At 60.8% G+C, this 13,899-nt stretch overlaps 2 protein-coding genes across 3 annotated transcripts; both read left to right on the top strand.

The window, feature by feature from the left end:
• The first annotated feature begins 629 nt into the window (after positions 1–629).
• UAP1 (UDP-N-acetylglucosamine pyrophosphorylase 1) lies at positions 630–4,982 on the top strand. Of its 2 annotated transcripts, XM_065744126.1 has the most exons (10): positions 631–969; positions 1,049–1,253; positions 1,383–1,558; positions 1,827–1,999; positions 2,321–2,514; positions 2,631–2,774; positions 2,872–3,060; positions 3,298–3,345; positions 4,401–4,467; positions 4,542–4,982. In XM_065744126.1, exons 1-10 carry the CDS (start codon positions 669–671, stop codon positions 4,632–4,634), a joined length of 1,590 nt encoding a protein of 529 aa, XP_065600198.1. In that variant the 5' UTR covers positions 631–668; the 3' UTR covers positions 4,635–4,982. The 2 variants fall into 2 exon arrangements, with proteins under 2 accessions (XP_065600199.1, XP_065600198.1); XM_065744127.1 differs by lacking the exon at positions 3,298–3,345 and having other exon boundaries at positions 630–969.
• Positions 4,983–5,823: 841 nt separating this feature from the next.
• DDR2 (discoidin domain receptor tyrosine kinase 2) lies at positions 5,824–13,737 on the top strand. The gene is made up of 17 exons (XM_065743806.1): positions 5,824–6,113; positions 8,017–8,102; positions 8,681–8,783; positions 8,883–9,114; positions 9,188–9,335; positions 9,404–9,509; positions 9,600–9,783; positions 9,850–10,093; positions 10,433–10,495; positions 10,654–10,784; positions 11,086–11,296; positions 11,417–11,640; positions 11,758–11,894; positions 12,100–12,291; positions 12,371–12,605; positions 12,859–13,008; positions 13,397–13,737. Exons 1-17 carry the CDS (start codon positions 5,995–5,997, stop codon positions 13,532–13,534), a joined length of 2,703 nt encoding a protein of 900 aa, XP_065599878.1. The 5' UTR covers positions 5,824–5,994; the 3' UTR covers positions 13,535–13,737.
• Positions 13,738–13,899: the final 162 nt, after the last annotated feature.

Raw genomic sequence — 13,899 nt, 5'->3', positions numbered from 1 at the left:
GGGCTGGGTGTGAGCTGTTGTACCCCGTCACGCGGAGCAGCCGCGCGCTTGGTCCCTCCCGACGATCAATAAACGATGCTTGGAGACACAGCAGCGTGCAGCCCGCTTTGTGGGGGCCCGGGCCGAGCCCTGCGTCAGCCGGCGGGGCTGGGAGGTGTGGCGGGGCTGCATCAGAGCTCTCCCGGCTCCGTGCGGGCGCGGGGCCGCGCGGGTGAGCTGCGTTGCGCAACCGCTCGCTCCTCACGGCGGCTCCCCGGGGAGGGGGCCGTGGCCTCGAGGAAATGACGCGCGCGGGGCGAGGCTGCGGCCCACGTGCACCGTGAGCTGCGGGCCGTGCGGCGGGGAGGGCCGGCTTCCTGCGGGACGGCCGCTTTCCGCCGCGGGAGCGGGCCCTCCCGCGGTCGCCGTGCGCTCGGACCGGGCCCGCTCCCGCCGACGTGGCGCCCGTTGCCGTGGCGGCCCGCTGTCCCCGCCCCCTTCCCTCCTAACGCCGCTCTCATTGGCCGAACTTCTGGGGGCTGCGCGTGACCCCGATTCTGATTGGCGGCGTTGCGAAGCGGGCGGGCCAGTGAGGACGCGCGGGGCGGTTCCGCCTTCGTCCGCTATTGGCTGCGCGGCAGCGGAGGCTATAAAAGGGGCGGCCGGCCGCGACGGCGCCGCGCGGAGGGATGGAGGCGGCGGCCGGGGCGGACGTGGCGGCGCTGCGGCGGCGGTTGGCGGCGGGCGGGCAGGAGCACGTGCTGCGCTTCTGGCCCGAGCTGGGAGCGGCGGAGCGCCGGGCGCTGGCGGCCGAGCTGAGCGCCATGGACGTGGCCGAGATCAACCGCTTCTTCCGCCGGGCGCGGGGCGGCGGCGGCGGAACGGCGGCGGAGGCGGCGGGGCCGGGCGCGCGGCTGGAGCCGGTGCCGCGGGACGTGCTGGGCAGCGCTTCCCGCGACCGTCGCGCGCTGCCGGCATGGGAGAGCCGCGGTAGGTGCGGGGCGGGGCGGGACGCGGAGCGGGGACGGCGCGCGGAGCCCCACGCGTGTCCCGTCGTTCCCGTGCTCAGGGCTGGCGGAGATCGCGGCGGGACGCGTGGGCGCGCTGCTGCTGGCCGGCGGGCAGGGCACCCGTCTGGGCGTCCCCTACCCCAAGGGCATGTGCGACGTGGGGCTGCCCTCCCGCAAGAGCCTCTTCCACCTGCAGGCCCAGCGCCTGCGGCGGCTGCAGCAGCTGGCGGAGGAGCGGCACGGCACCGCCTGCAGCATCCCGTGGTGAGCGGTCCGGTCCTCTGCGGTTCCCTGGGCTGCCCCTCCCTGCCGTGGGGTGATGCAGTGCTCCGGGGTGCAGTGAGGATGCCGGACTCTGTGTTTCCCCCCCCCTCGTCCCCCTTCTCCCTGCAGGTACATCATGACGAGTGGACGGACTATGGAGTCCACCAAGGAGTTCTTCCAGAAGCACCGCTATTTCGGACTGAAGAAGGAGAACGTCATCTTCTTCCAGCAGGGCATGCTGCCCGCCCTGGGCTTCGATGGGAAGATCCTGCTGGAGGAGAAGGGCAAGGTCGCCATGGCACCAGGTCTGTGGCTGGCAGCGGGTGCACGGGGCTCGATGCTGCAGCCTGGCTTGTTCCCCACTCCCCACTGTCAGCCAGCCCGGCCCTTCCCATGGGAGCAGGCAGCAGCCAGGCCATGACGTGTGCGAGTGACACAGTCTGGGAGGTGCCGGCTTGGCAGGAGGGCCAGGGTGGGGTGCAGCAGGACTGGGGAGCATCTGAGCCCACTTCCTGGCTGTGCCGAGGAGGAGGGCCCAGCGTGGCCATGCCCAATGCTCCTTCCCCATCCCAGATGGCAATGGGGGTCTGTACCGGGCACTGGGGGTACACGGCATCGTGGATGACATGGAGCGGAGGGGTGTGCAGTGCGTCCACGTCTACTGCGTGGACAACATCCTGGTGAAGGTGGCTGACCCCAGGTTCATCGGGTTCTGCCTGGAGAAGGGAGCGGACTGCGGGGCCAAGGTATGGTTCTCAGGCTCTCCCCACCCTGGCTTCCCCAGCCCTGTTCCAGCTGTGACATCCTGGACACACATGCGACGGGTGCAGCTAACGCTGAGCCCAGCTCCACGTGTCAGCCACGGGATGTTGCACACCCAGAGCCTTGCTTGAAGGCTGGATTAACAGCAAAAGGTGCTGAGCGTTTGTGTTTGCTTTGGGCTCGGCTCTGGCAAACAGACAGTAGATCTCACTGACCTTGGTGCTGTCAGAGCTGGGAAGGGAAAGCGGTCCCTCCCTTTGGCTGGCAGGAGGAGAAAGTAAACCTGGATGCCCTTCCTTGGGCAGGTGGTGGAGAAGACCAACCCCACGGAGCCAGTCGGCGTGGTGTGCCGCGTGGATGGTGTCTACCAGGTGGTGGAGTACAGTGAGATCTCCCTGGACACCGCACAGAAGCGGGGCCCAGACGGACGGCTGCTTTTCAACGCCGGCAACATCGCCAACCACTACTTCACCACCTCCTTCCTGAAAGATGTCGTTAAGTACGGGCTCTGCTCCACATCTTGGTCCTGGTCCTCGTTCTCCAGATGAGATTAGAGCCGTGGTCGGCGTGGTGTCCCTGTGCCTGCCTTAGGCTTGCTTTTTTGGCCCCTTGCAGCACTTATGAGCCGCAGCTGCAGCACCATGTTGCCGAGAAGAAGATCCCACATGTAGATATTGAGACGGGACAGCTGATCCAGCCTGAGAAACCCAACGGGATCAAGATGGAGAAGTTCGTCTTCGACATCTTCCAGTTCTCCAAGTATGGCTGTGTCTGTCCCCGGGCCATGGGTGGGGCTGTGTCCCTAGGGATGCCCCAGGAGCAGATCCAACCTTCCCTGTCCCATTCTCCTCCCCAGGAATTTTGTGGTGTACGAGGTGTTGCGTGAGGATGAGTTCTCTCCTCTGAAGAATGCAGACAGCCAGAACGGCAAGGACAACCCAACCACGGCACGGCACGCCCTGATGTCCCTGCACCACCGCTGGGTGCTCAACGCAGGGGGACACTTCGTGGACGAGAACGGCACACGTCTCCCCGCCATCCCTCGGTGAGCTGCTGCTTCTCTGGAAGGGCAGAGCCTCCTCCGTCCCCCAGGGTTGGCTGTAGGACATCAGGCAGCCCCCAGCCTTCCTGGTGCCAGTTCTCCTGCACCCAGCACTGCTGCCAGCAGCTCGCAGCATCCCTCGGCCAAGAGATGTGCTGCTGCTGCTTGGAGACGGCACCGAGCAGAACGAGTTGGAGATGACTTTCCCGTCCTTGTTAACCCTTCTTTATTCCCACGTAGTGTCACAAACGGAAGGTCAGATGCTGCCCCGGCTGATGTCAATGACAAGTAACTATATGTGCCACCGTGCTGCATGGTGGCGGGGCTGGGTGTAGGTACTAACAGGCTGCAGGTGGAGCGCTGTGGTGGCTGTGCGAGGTGACCGGGCACTAACAGGGGCTCGGGCGCATGCTACCTGCAGGCATGTCTTGCTGTAGGAGAGTGGTGGCACTGCTCCTTCCTGGTGCTCCTTTCTGCAGAGGCTTTGGGAGAAGGTGAAGGGTTCTGTGCTGCTGTGGTGAGCTGGTCCCTGCCCTGCTGGTGGGGAGCGGCCCCAGGACTCGGGAGGTGGCTGCTGTCTCCCAGGGTCTGCCCGACACCTAGCAGGTCGTTTCCAAAAGGCACTTGAACATTTACAAGCACAGGAAGCGTAGAGAGGTGTTAAAATGATTTCTGTAACAGCAGTGTGCTCTGCAAGCATAGGGATATCAATGCTACCAGCATTGGGCTTGTCTCAGAAGGATGCATCGATGGGTTGGAGGGCACTCCTGCCTTCTGATGGATGCCCTTGTGTTCTTGGTTTCTAATTGAGGACTCTGGGTGCTGCTAGGTTTATAGATGCCACTGTGCAGTTAGAATGGGGGATAAACAGCTGCAGGTAGCAGCAGTTGTGCTTTTTCGTTCTTCAATACTAGGCAGTTTTTAATGATGTTTAATGATTATCTTTAAAGCAGTCAGACCTTAAGGAGGATACAGGCATCAGGACTCCAGGCACCACTGTGCTGTCAATGGCCAGGAAGGGGCACCCTGGGCTGGGTCCTGCAGGGGCTGGTGGTGGCATTCCTCACAGCAGCAGGGTGCAGGTGGAAGTGGGAGCATCAGATGCAGCAGGGCTGAGGGGTTGGGGCATGATGCAGCTGTAGTGCGCACAGAGATCCTCCTTAAAGCCGTGCCTTGAGCTGTTTCCTCTTCCAGCTGCTGCCCATGTCTAAACCACAGCTCGCTCCTACCCGGGAAGCACACAGGGCTTTGCTAACAGGGGGGCCATGTGTCTGCAGCCTGCCAGCACCGGCCCCCAGCCCCCAGCTGCCTGCAGGGGGCTGACACTGGCTTCTCTCCCGCAGCCTGAAGGACGCCGGCGACGTGCCCATCCAGTGTGAGATCTCCCCCCTCGTCTCTTACGGTGGGGAGGTAAGCATGGCTCTGCTGTGGGGCGGTGCCCAATCTCCTCCCCCTGCCTAACAGGCTGCTTTCTGCTCCATTAGGGTCTGGAAGAGCTGGTGAAGGAGCGGGAGTTCCGTGCACCTCTGGTCATTGATGAGGACGGGACCCACGAGCTGGTGTACAACGGCATGTAGGCAGCGCTGGGACCTGGCTGTGCTGGGCTCCAGCATGTCGTCTGCTTCTATTTATGTTTTAATTTAAAAACCAAACACTCGGTGGATGCCCCTGCTGTGAAGCACAGCCACAGAGCTGCTCTTTGCACTGTGGGCGTGTCTGTAAACCTGTACATACCAATGGTCAGTGTACCTGCAGAGGGGTTTTATGGTACAGGGCTGGGGTAAATCCTGGATTTTTATTTTTCTCGAAGCAACGTGGCTATTTTTTTTATAGGATCCTTGTTACTGCCCACCCCCCTTTTTGCTCATACTTTGTACATTGCACAACTGGAATTGCCCCATTAAAACTTCCTTGTCCCTCCTGGCTGCCACCTGGTGTCATTGTGTGGCAGTGGCTGTGTGCCACTGTCATTTCATCCCCTCTGGGCACTGAGTTGGGGCGGCTGTGGGAGAGTCATGGGGCTGCCCACGTTCTGAGTGAGGGGTTTCAGGGTGCGTGGGGGCACTGTGTGGAAGCAGCTGGTGTTTGCCTTGGCTGCTGGGCTCTGTTTGCACACCAACACTTCTGCATCAGGTCCTGGGATGGAGCAGTGCTGCCCACTGCCAAGTTATGTGAGCAGTGCCTCTGGGTAGCGGGAGGTGTGCTGGTGGGCACGTAGGAGCAGTGGGCACGGGGTGGCACTGCCCACAGGGAGTTGCAGCACTGGGGCTGGCAATGGGGGGGCAAGCAGCCCCAGCACACTGCCATGTCCTCACGCTATTGCACAAAACATGATTTCAACCCAATATTATTATTTTCTCTGTGCTGTGTTGTGTTGTCAGCGGTCACGGTGCCAAGTGGCTGCCTGGAAATGATGTCAGACCCCAGCTTCAGCACGCAGCCAGCGGAGCTGCCAGCTCCTGCTGTGTGCCCTGTGTGGGGTATGGGTGCTTGGCTGCAGGACCCCTGAGCCATGTGCCACCCAGGGGCCAGGAGTGGGGTGGCATACACATGGGAACTGGAGTGGGGTCCCAGGGAATTGCTTCACCACCCACTGTGGAGAGCCCCATGGGCCCCTGCAGAGCACAGGAGGGTCCCAGCAAGGCTCCACATCGTCCCGCTGCTGCCAGACGAGCACTGGAAAGGAGAGTGCTGCCTATTGCTTTAAGCTCCCTCCCCGACCATGGGTATTTTTTTTAATTTTTTTCTCCCGCTCTATGAATGGGTTTTGCTGTAAATTATAGCTTTGCGCACATTCCCTCGGGTCGAGGAAAATAACCTCCGCCGAAAAGCCAGCCCGGATTGGTGAGTGGCTCCCCCTCTCCGCTCCCTAATTGAAACCAAATGTGCGAGATGTAGGATTGTGGGATTTCTGGACGGCTCCCAGGAATCCGCAGAATGCGAGCGCGCTCGCAGAGGCATCTTGCATCAGCCCGGGGAAGTTCGCTCCTCGCCTGGCTCCCGCCACCCTGGCGAGGGGCGAGCAGCCCGCCTGCTGCCATCCCCATCCTGCTCCGGTGAGTCCCTTGGGGTGCACAGGAGGTGTCCACCCCCATGCTGGGGGGCTTCAGGGGGATGAGGGGTCTGTGCTCTGTTTGGACACTGCGTGTTGGGGCTGGGCGTGGAGCATGCGGTTCTGAACTTGGTCCCCAGCCGGGCATGCGTGTCCCTGTGGCTGTGGGGCACACGGGGATGCCGCTCGGGTGCCCCCAAGGGCCTTTTCATCATCTCAGCACTTGGGACCCACTCGTGGGTCGCCGTGCCAGGGCTGTGTGGCTGTGAGCCGTGGCAGGGTGATGCCATGTGCCGTGGCAGGGTGATGCTGTGTGCTGTGGCAAGGTGACGCCGCGTGGCTGTGCGCCGTGGCACAGAGCGGGAGGAGGGCTGCAACTTTTGGCTGCCGGGGGCCCGTTTGGGGTGCAGCACTGCAGGGCCACGTCCCCACCCGCCACCACAGGACTGTGCTGTTGACGTCTCTCTGGGCAGCCATGGGGATGCGGCTGATGCTTGCAGTGTGCCACTGGGATGTCCCCGCTGAGCCTGTGGCCAGGAAGATGTTGACACAGAAGATGGGGCTGCCTTCAGCCCAAACAAGGTCCAAAGCGGCATTCTGGGGGAGGAAGGGGACTATGGGTCCTGGCGTGCATGAGTTGTAATGGCATACTGGAAGCTGTATTGTCAGCCCTAGACCCCCACCCAAATACCACCAGCCCTGGGCTTGGCACATCCCAGCCATGCTGGGGGAGACGGTATCCAGCTCCTGGCACAGCCTCAGTGTGTCCTTCCCCTGGAGCCATGCGCTCAGGACACCCGCAGGGTCCTCACAGAACTCCGTTTGCCTCCGTTTACTTTTTTTCCCTGCTCATTCTCCCTGCTAACTTCAGCAGAAGAAGGGGGAGAAAAAAGAAAATAAAAGGAAAAATAAATAAATAAAAAAGAAGCGGAAGAGGGAAGCTCAGAAGCAGCAGAAGGTGCCAGGGAGGAACTCCAAAAACACCGTGCAGTAAAAATTTCCACGGGTCGGAAAGCTTCAGTGAAGCTGTTCAGACAGACCGGTCTCTTTTGTCAGAGTGGCAGAACAAAATCCATTTCCAGCTGCTGTGCCAACGCTCGGTACCTCTGCCTGTGCCACCGTCCTGCTGCTGCCCCGGTGGGACCGCCTGAGCTCCCTGTGTCCGCCCAAATATAAAGCCAGCGCCTTCAGAGACAGCAGCATCTGGTCCCCTGATGCTTACAGGGTTTACTCAGCCTGAAAGAATAGTGGGAAAAATGTCTGCGGATGTCCCTTGGAATGCAGAAGGAAATTGAGATTTTAGCGTTGGAGGAGTTGGCCATCACCATCGGGAGCCTTGCACTCGCCCGGAGCCGTGTGGTTGAAGCTCCCGGCTGGCAGCTCCGTCCGCTCCCTGCATTTTCCGAGCTGTCAGCAGGAAAAAGGGCAACAACAAATGTGCTTTTCCAAAAGGGAGAGAAGAAAAAGGGAGAGAAAGGATTGCTGTAAGTCAGGGGGTGTGTCTGCAGTGCTGTGGAACTCATCCTTTGCACGCGGGCTGTGCTCGCTGCATCTACCCTGTGCTCTGGCAGCACCAGGCTTGGCTCTGCCTTGAGAACCATCTCAATAAATACCCTATAAATCTCAGGCAAAGACCTGTTATTATCTCTCAGAGCCAGAAAACAAGGAAACTGTGCTTTGCAACATGATACTACTGCTATACAAGATGAGGTTGTGCAATGCCTTGCTTTCATGGCCATCTCCAGAGCTTCTGCCCTTTGGTTCGGGACGGTGCCAGTCCTGAGCTGGGCCACTGGAGGCTTCACGTGGCTCCCGTGGTCCTGTTGGTATTGGGATGCCTCTGAGTGCAGGGGATGCTCAGCCCATCCCAGCAGCAGTTCTGTGACCCTCTGGCCGTGTCTTTGCAGGACTCCCGACATGACAGCCTTGCTCAGAGCTGCCCTGCTACTGCTGCTGTGCATCCTGCCGGCAGCCAGAGCCCAGGTCAACCCTGGTAAGTGAGAGCTGGGCAGAAGCCAGGGGCCACAGGGACGAGGGTATGCCTGGCCTCATCCAAACCAGGCTGCCTGTCCCCTCAGCCAGGTTTGCAGCTTGCGAAGTCAATGAGCTGCTCTGCAGTTCATGCCAAGCTGTGCAGGAAGGCACATGGCACTCTGTGCCCAACCCTCTGCATGAGACTGTGAATTGCTCCACTGGGGCTTGGCATCGCCCTGCCCTGTGCTGCCCCATGCGTTCTGGTTGTGGGGGGAGTGCTGTGGGCTGGAGCTGGCAGTGAGATGGTAAACAGGGCCAGACAAGTGGCCTTTCAGCACTGCTCCTGGCAGCCAGGTGCGAAATAACAACCCCTGGGGAGCAGTGAGGACGTAGCACTGCATGGGAGATGCAGCCCACCCGCCCATCCCGGTACTTTTCCGCTCCCTGTGGGGTGGGCAGGAGGGCGAGCACCTGACTTTGGCCCATGTGCAGGCAGGGGAGCAGCGTGGCCAAAAGCAGGGGGCTGAAGGTGGAGTTTGGGGTGAGTAGAGTCTGGATGGAGCCCCCACCCACTGCTGCTGATGTGCTTTTTGGCAGCGGTGTGCCGGTACCCCCTGGGGATGTCGGGTGGGCACATCCCTGATGAGGACATCTCAGCCTCCAGCCAGTGGTCCGAGTCCACTGCCGCCAAGTACGGACGGTGAGTGTGGGCACGGGTGGGGGGGCTGAGAAGGAGCAGGACCTCCAGGGGTGTGAGGTTGGCACTGGCCACCCCTGAGCACTGCCTGTACTGCCCCAGGCTGGACTCAGAGGAGGGTGATGGTGCCTGGTGCCCCGAGATCCCAGTGGAGCCTGGTGACCTGAAGGAGTTCCTGCAGATCGACCTGCGTGCCCTGCACTTCATCACGCTGGTGGGCACGCAGGGCCGTCACGGGGGGGGGCACGGCAATGAGTTTGCCCCCATGTACAAGATCAACTACAGCCGGGATGGCACCCGCTGGATTTCCTGGCGGAACCGGCACGGGAAACAGGTGAGGAGGCTGAGGGGCGCAGCCCACCCCTCACCTCGACACCCCGCCGTGCCCACTGGATTCTTCCCCCTAGGTCCTGGATGGAAACTCCAACCCTTATGGCATTGTTCTCAAGGACCTGGAACCACCGCTCATCGCGCGCTTCGTCCGCTTCATCCCCGTCACCGACCACTCCATGAACGTGTGCCTGCGCGTGGAGCTGTACGGCTGCGCCTGGCTCGGTGGGTGCCTGTCTGCCTGTCTGTCTGTCCACCCCACCAGGGCTGGGCTCACTGTTCCTTCCCTGCAGACGGGCTGGTGTCCTACAGTGCGCCGGCCGGGCAGCAGCTCATCCTGCCCAGCGGCACCGTCATCTACCTGAACGACTCTGTGTACGATGGGGCCTTCGGGTACAGGTGAGGACCGGGGGGGCTTGGGCAGGAATCAGGGCGTCTCATGGTGGGGGTAATGGTATGGCTCACAGAGTGCCCCTGTCTTCATGCCAGCATGACGGAGGGCCTGGGACAGCTGACGGACGGCGTGTCGGGGCTGGATGACTTCACACAGACCCATGAGTACCACGTGTGGCCGGGCTACGACTATGTGGGCTGGCGCAATGAGAGCACCACCGGCGGCTACGTGGAGATCACCTTCGAGTTTGACCGCATCAGAAACTTCACCACCATGAAGGTCCGCATGCCCCGCGCTCCCCGTCCCCGTCCCCTCGGTGTGCCACGCTGACGGGTTGCCCCACAGGTGCACTGCAACAACATGTTTGCCAAAGGGGTGAAGATCTTCAAGGAGGTGCAGTGCTATTTCCGCTCCGATGCCGGTGAGTGGGAGCCCAACGCCATCTCCTCGGTGCTGGTGCTGGATGACGTCAACCCCAGCGCCCGCTTCGTCACCGTGCCCCTGCTGCACCGCATGGCCAGCGCCATCAAGTGCCAGTACTACTTCGCCGACACCTGGATGATGTTCAGCGAGATCACCTTCCAGTCGGGTACCGCTGCCCCGCAGGGTCCTCCTGCGTGGGGACTCATGGGGAAAGTGGGGCTGTGGGGTGGTTGTGTCCCTGTCCTTAGAATCTTCGAGTAGAATCATGAAGTCATTTAGGTTGGAAAAGACCTCTAAGATTATCTAGTCCAGCCACCAAGCCGTTCCCACTGTGCCAACTAAACCATGTCCTTCACTGCCACGTCTCCACGGTTCTTGAATGCCTCCAGGGATGGTGATTCTGCCACCCCCCTGTGCAGCCTGTGCCCGTGCCTCTCCACTCCATCAGAGAAGAAATTTTTCCTGATATCTGACCTGTCCTTGACAGTCTCTTCTCCCTTGCCAGATGCAGCCATGTACAACAACTCAGCAGTTCCCCCGGAGATGCCCATGGCCCCCACCACATACGGTAAGGCACCAAAGCTGGTGGAGGCTGGGGTCACCTTCTCTTGGGAAGATACATGGAGGCTCCAAAAGGGGAAGATCTGCCTCGTTCAATGGAGAAAAGGGAGCAGGGTTTGTCCCCTCACCCCAGCGTGACCAGCGTGTGTTGTCCCCTCCTGCCAGACCCCACGCTCAAGGTGGATGACAGCAACACGCGCATCCTGATTGGGTGCCTGGTGGCGATCATCTTCATCCTAGTGGCCATCATAGTCATCATTCTGTGGCGGCAGTTCTGGCAGAAGATGCTGGAGAAGGTGGGTGTATATGGGATGGCTGCAGGGCCTCTGTGCAGCCCCCAGCTAGCTGAGGGCATGGTGGTAATGGTTCCAAGTGCTTCTCCATAGGGCCAGATAACAGAGGGGAGTCAGTCTGGGGGACAAGTTGGGGAATGCAAGGACAGAGTTTCACCACTCTGGGACAGGGCACCAGAGAGAGCAGCACTGAGCGAGGGCTCAGGTTTGGCCATGGCTGTGGTGATGGGATCTGTTGTTGGGACAGTGTACTGAGCCCAGGGAGCCCCATCCCAGCTCTCTCCCACCTCACCCCCTCCCGCAGGCATCGCGGAGGATGCTGGATGACGAGATGACTGTCAGCCTCTCCCTGCCCAGTGAATCCAGCATGTTCAACCACAATCGCTCCTCCTCCTCCAGCGAGCACGAGTCCAATTCCACCTACGACCGCATATTTCCCTTGGGTCCAGACTACCAGGAGCCCTCACGCCTGATCCGCAAGCTGCCTGAGTTCACGGCGGGCGAGGAGGACACAGGTAAGGAATGGGAGATCCTCCTGGAGTCACTGTGGTGCTGTGGCATGTGGGGCATGGTGCTGGGTGCCATGCCCCATGGGCTGCACACCCATGGCAGCAGCATTCCCACTGTCTCCCCAGGCTGCAGTGGCCTCGTGAAGCCATCCCCAGCCAGTGGCCCCGAGGGTGTCCCACACTATGCCGAGGCTGAGATAGTGAACCTGCAGGGTGTCACGGGCGGCAACACCTACTCGGTGCCGGCCCTCACCATGGACCTGTTGTCTGGCAAGGATGTTGCTGTTGAGGAGTTCCCCAGGAAGCTGCTGACCTTCAAGGAGAAGCTAGGGGAGGGCCAGTTTGGGGAGGTGAGCTGGAGCTGGCAGGCACAAAGCCTCCATGGACTGGGCTTGGCGGAGCTGGTGCTAGTGGTGACCAAAGGAGAATACTACTGGAGGTGATGCCTATCTGTGGCACCCCTCCAGGTTCATCTCTGTGAGGTGGAGGGGATGGAGAAGTTTGCGGATAAGGACTTCAGCCTGGAAGGCTTGGATGCCAGCCCCAACTGCCCCGTTCTAGTGGCTGTGAAGATGCTGCGGGCTGATGCCAACAAGAATGCCAGGTACAGCTGTATCCTCTGGGCAGTGTCCCCAGCTTCCAACACAGCTGGGCACCATGAGTCCCTCCCACCCCCTGCCCACAGAAACCATCCCACACTGCCCCCAGACCCAGGGGAGGGTCCCCTTGCCATGTCCTATGGGTATTGGGCACTTCACACCACTGTGCCAGGATGCCTGTTCCATCCCTATGGTTTTTGTTCCGGAAAGGAATGATTTCCTGAAGGAAATCAAGATCATGTCACGGCTCAAGGACCCCAACATCATCCGGCTGCTGGCGGTGTGCATCGCTGATGACCCACTGTGCATGATCACTGAGTACATGGAGAACGGTGACCTCAACCAGTTCCTGTCCCGTCACGAGGCACAGAGCCCACCCGACGCCCAGGTGCCCACCATCAGGTAGTGCCGTGGGTGGGGGCACAGGGATGGCAGGGGACCCGGTGTCGCCCACCCCCTCAGCCCTGCTTGGTGTCCCCAGCTACAGCGACCTGCGCTTCATGGCCACCCAGATCGCCTCCGGCATGAGGTACCTGTCCTCCCTCAACTTCGTGCACCGTGACCTGGCCACACGCAACTGCCTGGTGGGCAAGAGGTACACCATCAAGATCGCCGACTTCGGCATGAGCCGGAACCTCTACAGCGGGGACTACTACCGCATCCAGGGCCGCGCCGTGCTGCCCATCCGCTGGATGTCCTGGGAGAGCATCCTGCTGGTATGGCTGAGTGTCACGGGTCAGCTGGTGGCATCTTCGTCTTGGATGGGTCGTGCCCTATGGCTGGCGGGTGGCCTTGGGAAGCACAAGGGGAAAGAGATCCCTCTGGGAGATGGGATGTGGGCGTTGAGGTCGTGCTCTGTCCCCACGCTGGGCGTGGAGCTGGGAGGCTCAGGGGGCATTCCAGGCAGTAGGAACTGTGGGGCTTGTAGGTTGTTGCTCATCCCAACCCCGCTCTGCTTGCCCTGTCCAGGGCAAGTTCACCACGGCCAGCGATGTGTGGGCATTTGGTGTGACACTGTGGGAGATCTTCACGCTGTGCCGGGAGCAGCCCTACTCACGGCTGTCTGACGAGCAGGTCATCGAGAACACGGGAGAGTTCTTCCGGGACCAGGGCCGGCAGGTAGGAATGGGACAGGCAGAGTCATCAAGGTTGGAAAAGACCACTACGATCACCTTGTTCAACCATCAGAGCATCAGGATGTTACGGGGATGGATGGGGAATCTGTGGTTTCTTCGCCGTAAATGTGAAATCCTAGTGTGTGGGGGAGTCAGGCTCCATAGGGCCAGCACGGGCTGCCCAGAGAGGTGGTGGGTGCCCATCCCTGCAGACACCCAAGGTCAGGCTGGATGATGAGCACCTGATGGAGCTGATGATCTCCCTGTTCAGTGCAGGGGAGTGGGACTGGGTGGCCTTTTAGGGTCCCTCCTAACTGCAACAATTCTGATTTCACGATGTTGCTGTTGCTGTGCACGATGGTAACTCTCTCTCTTTGCCTTTTGTTTTGAAGACGTACCTTCCCAAGCCCGCGCTGTGCCCTGATTCTGTCTATAAGCTAATGCTGAGCTGCTGGAGACGGGACACTAAAGACCGTCCGTCCTTCCAGGACTTACACCGCCAGCTGCAGGAGGCGGCCACCGAGGAGTGAGCCCGTGCTCAGCGGGAACCCACGTCCCAGGAGGAGAGCCCCAGCGCGGCATGGGGAGCGCAGGGCAGCACGGAGCGGGGGCTGCGGGCTGGACAGAGGTTATTTATTGGGGGACAGTGACTCTGTGGGCACAGAACCACGTGCCTTAAGGGAACGCACCCGGGTTCCTCGCCGTGCACCGTCGGAGCCCTGCGTGCGGACAGGAGGAACTGTGGATTCCAGGGTGCACGGGACCCTTCCGACTTTTTTTATTGTTCACAGCGTTGCCGTTCGCAGTACCCTATTGCTGAGGCATGTATATATTCAGTAGACGCGCCTGTATATACGGGGGAACCCGCTGAAGAGACGCTCGGTGTCGTGCTTTC

The sequence above is a fragment of the Cyrtonyx montezumae genome, unplaced genomic scaffold (assembly GCF_038088225.1).
Source record: "Cyrtonyx montezumae isolate F1298 unplaced genomic scaffold, pur_monq_1.0 scaffold_1, whole genome shotgun sequence".
Taxonomy (NCBI): domain Eukaryota; kingdom Metazoa; phylum Chordata; class Aves; order Galliformes; family Odontophoridae; genus Cyrtonyx; species Cyrtonyx montezumae.
This window is presented reverse-complemented; position numbering and strand designations above follow the sequence as displayed.

Excerpts from the sequence above, each read along its gene's own strand:
- UAP1 (XM_065744126.1), top strand. The coding sequence starts at position 669 with ATGGAGGCGGCGGCCGGGGCGGACGTGGCGGCGCTGCGGCGGCGGTTG. Across the intron at positions 2,000-2,320 it reads GAGCGGACTGCGGGGCCAAG|GTGGTGGAGAAGACCAACCC; the intron begins GTATGGTTCTCA and ends TTCCTTGGGCAG. Across the intron at positions 3,061-3,297 it reads CGTCTCCCCGCCATCCCTCG|TGTCACAAACGGAAGGTCAG; the intron begins GTGAGCTGCTGC and ends ATTCCCACGTAG.
- DDR2 (XM_065743806.1), top strand. The coding sequence starts at position 5,995 with ATGCGAGCGCGCTCGCAGAGGCATCTTGCATCAGCCCGGGGAAGTTCG. Across the intron at positions 10,496-10,653 it reads CATGGCCCCCACCACATACG|ACCCCACGCTCAAGGTGGAT; the intron begins GTAAGGCACCAA and ends CCCTCCTGCCAG. Across the intron at positions 11,297-11,416 it reads GGCGGGCGAGGAGGACACAG|GCTGCAGTGGCCTCGTGAAG; the intron begins GTAAGGAATGGG and ends CTGTCTCCCCAG.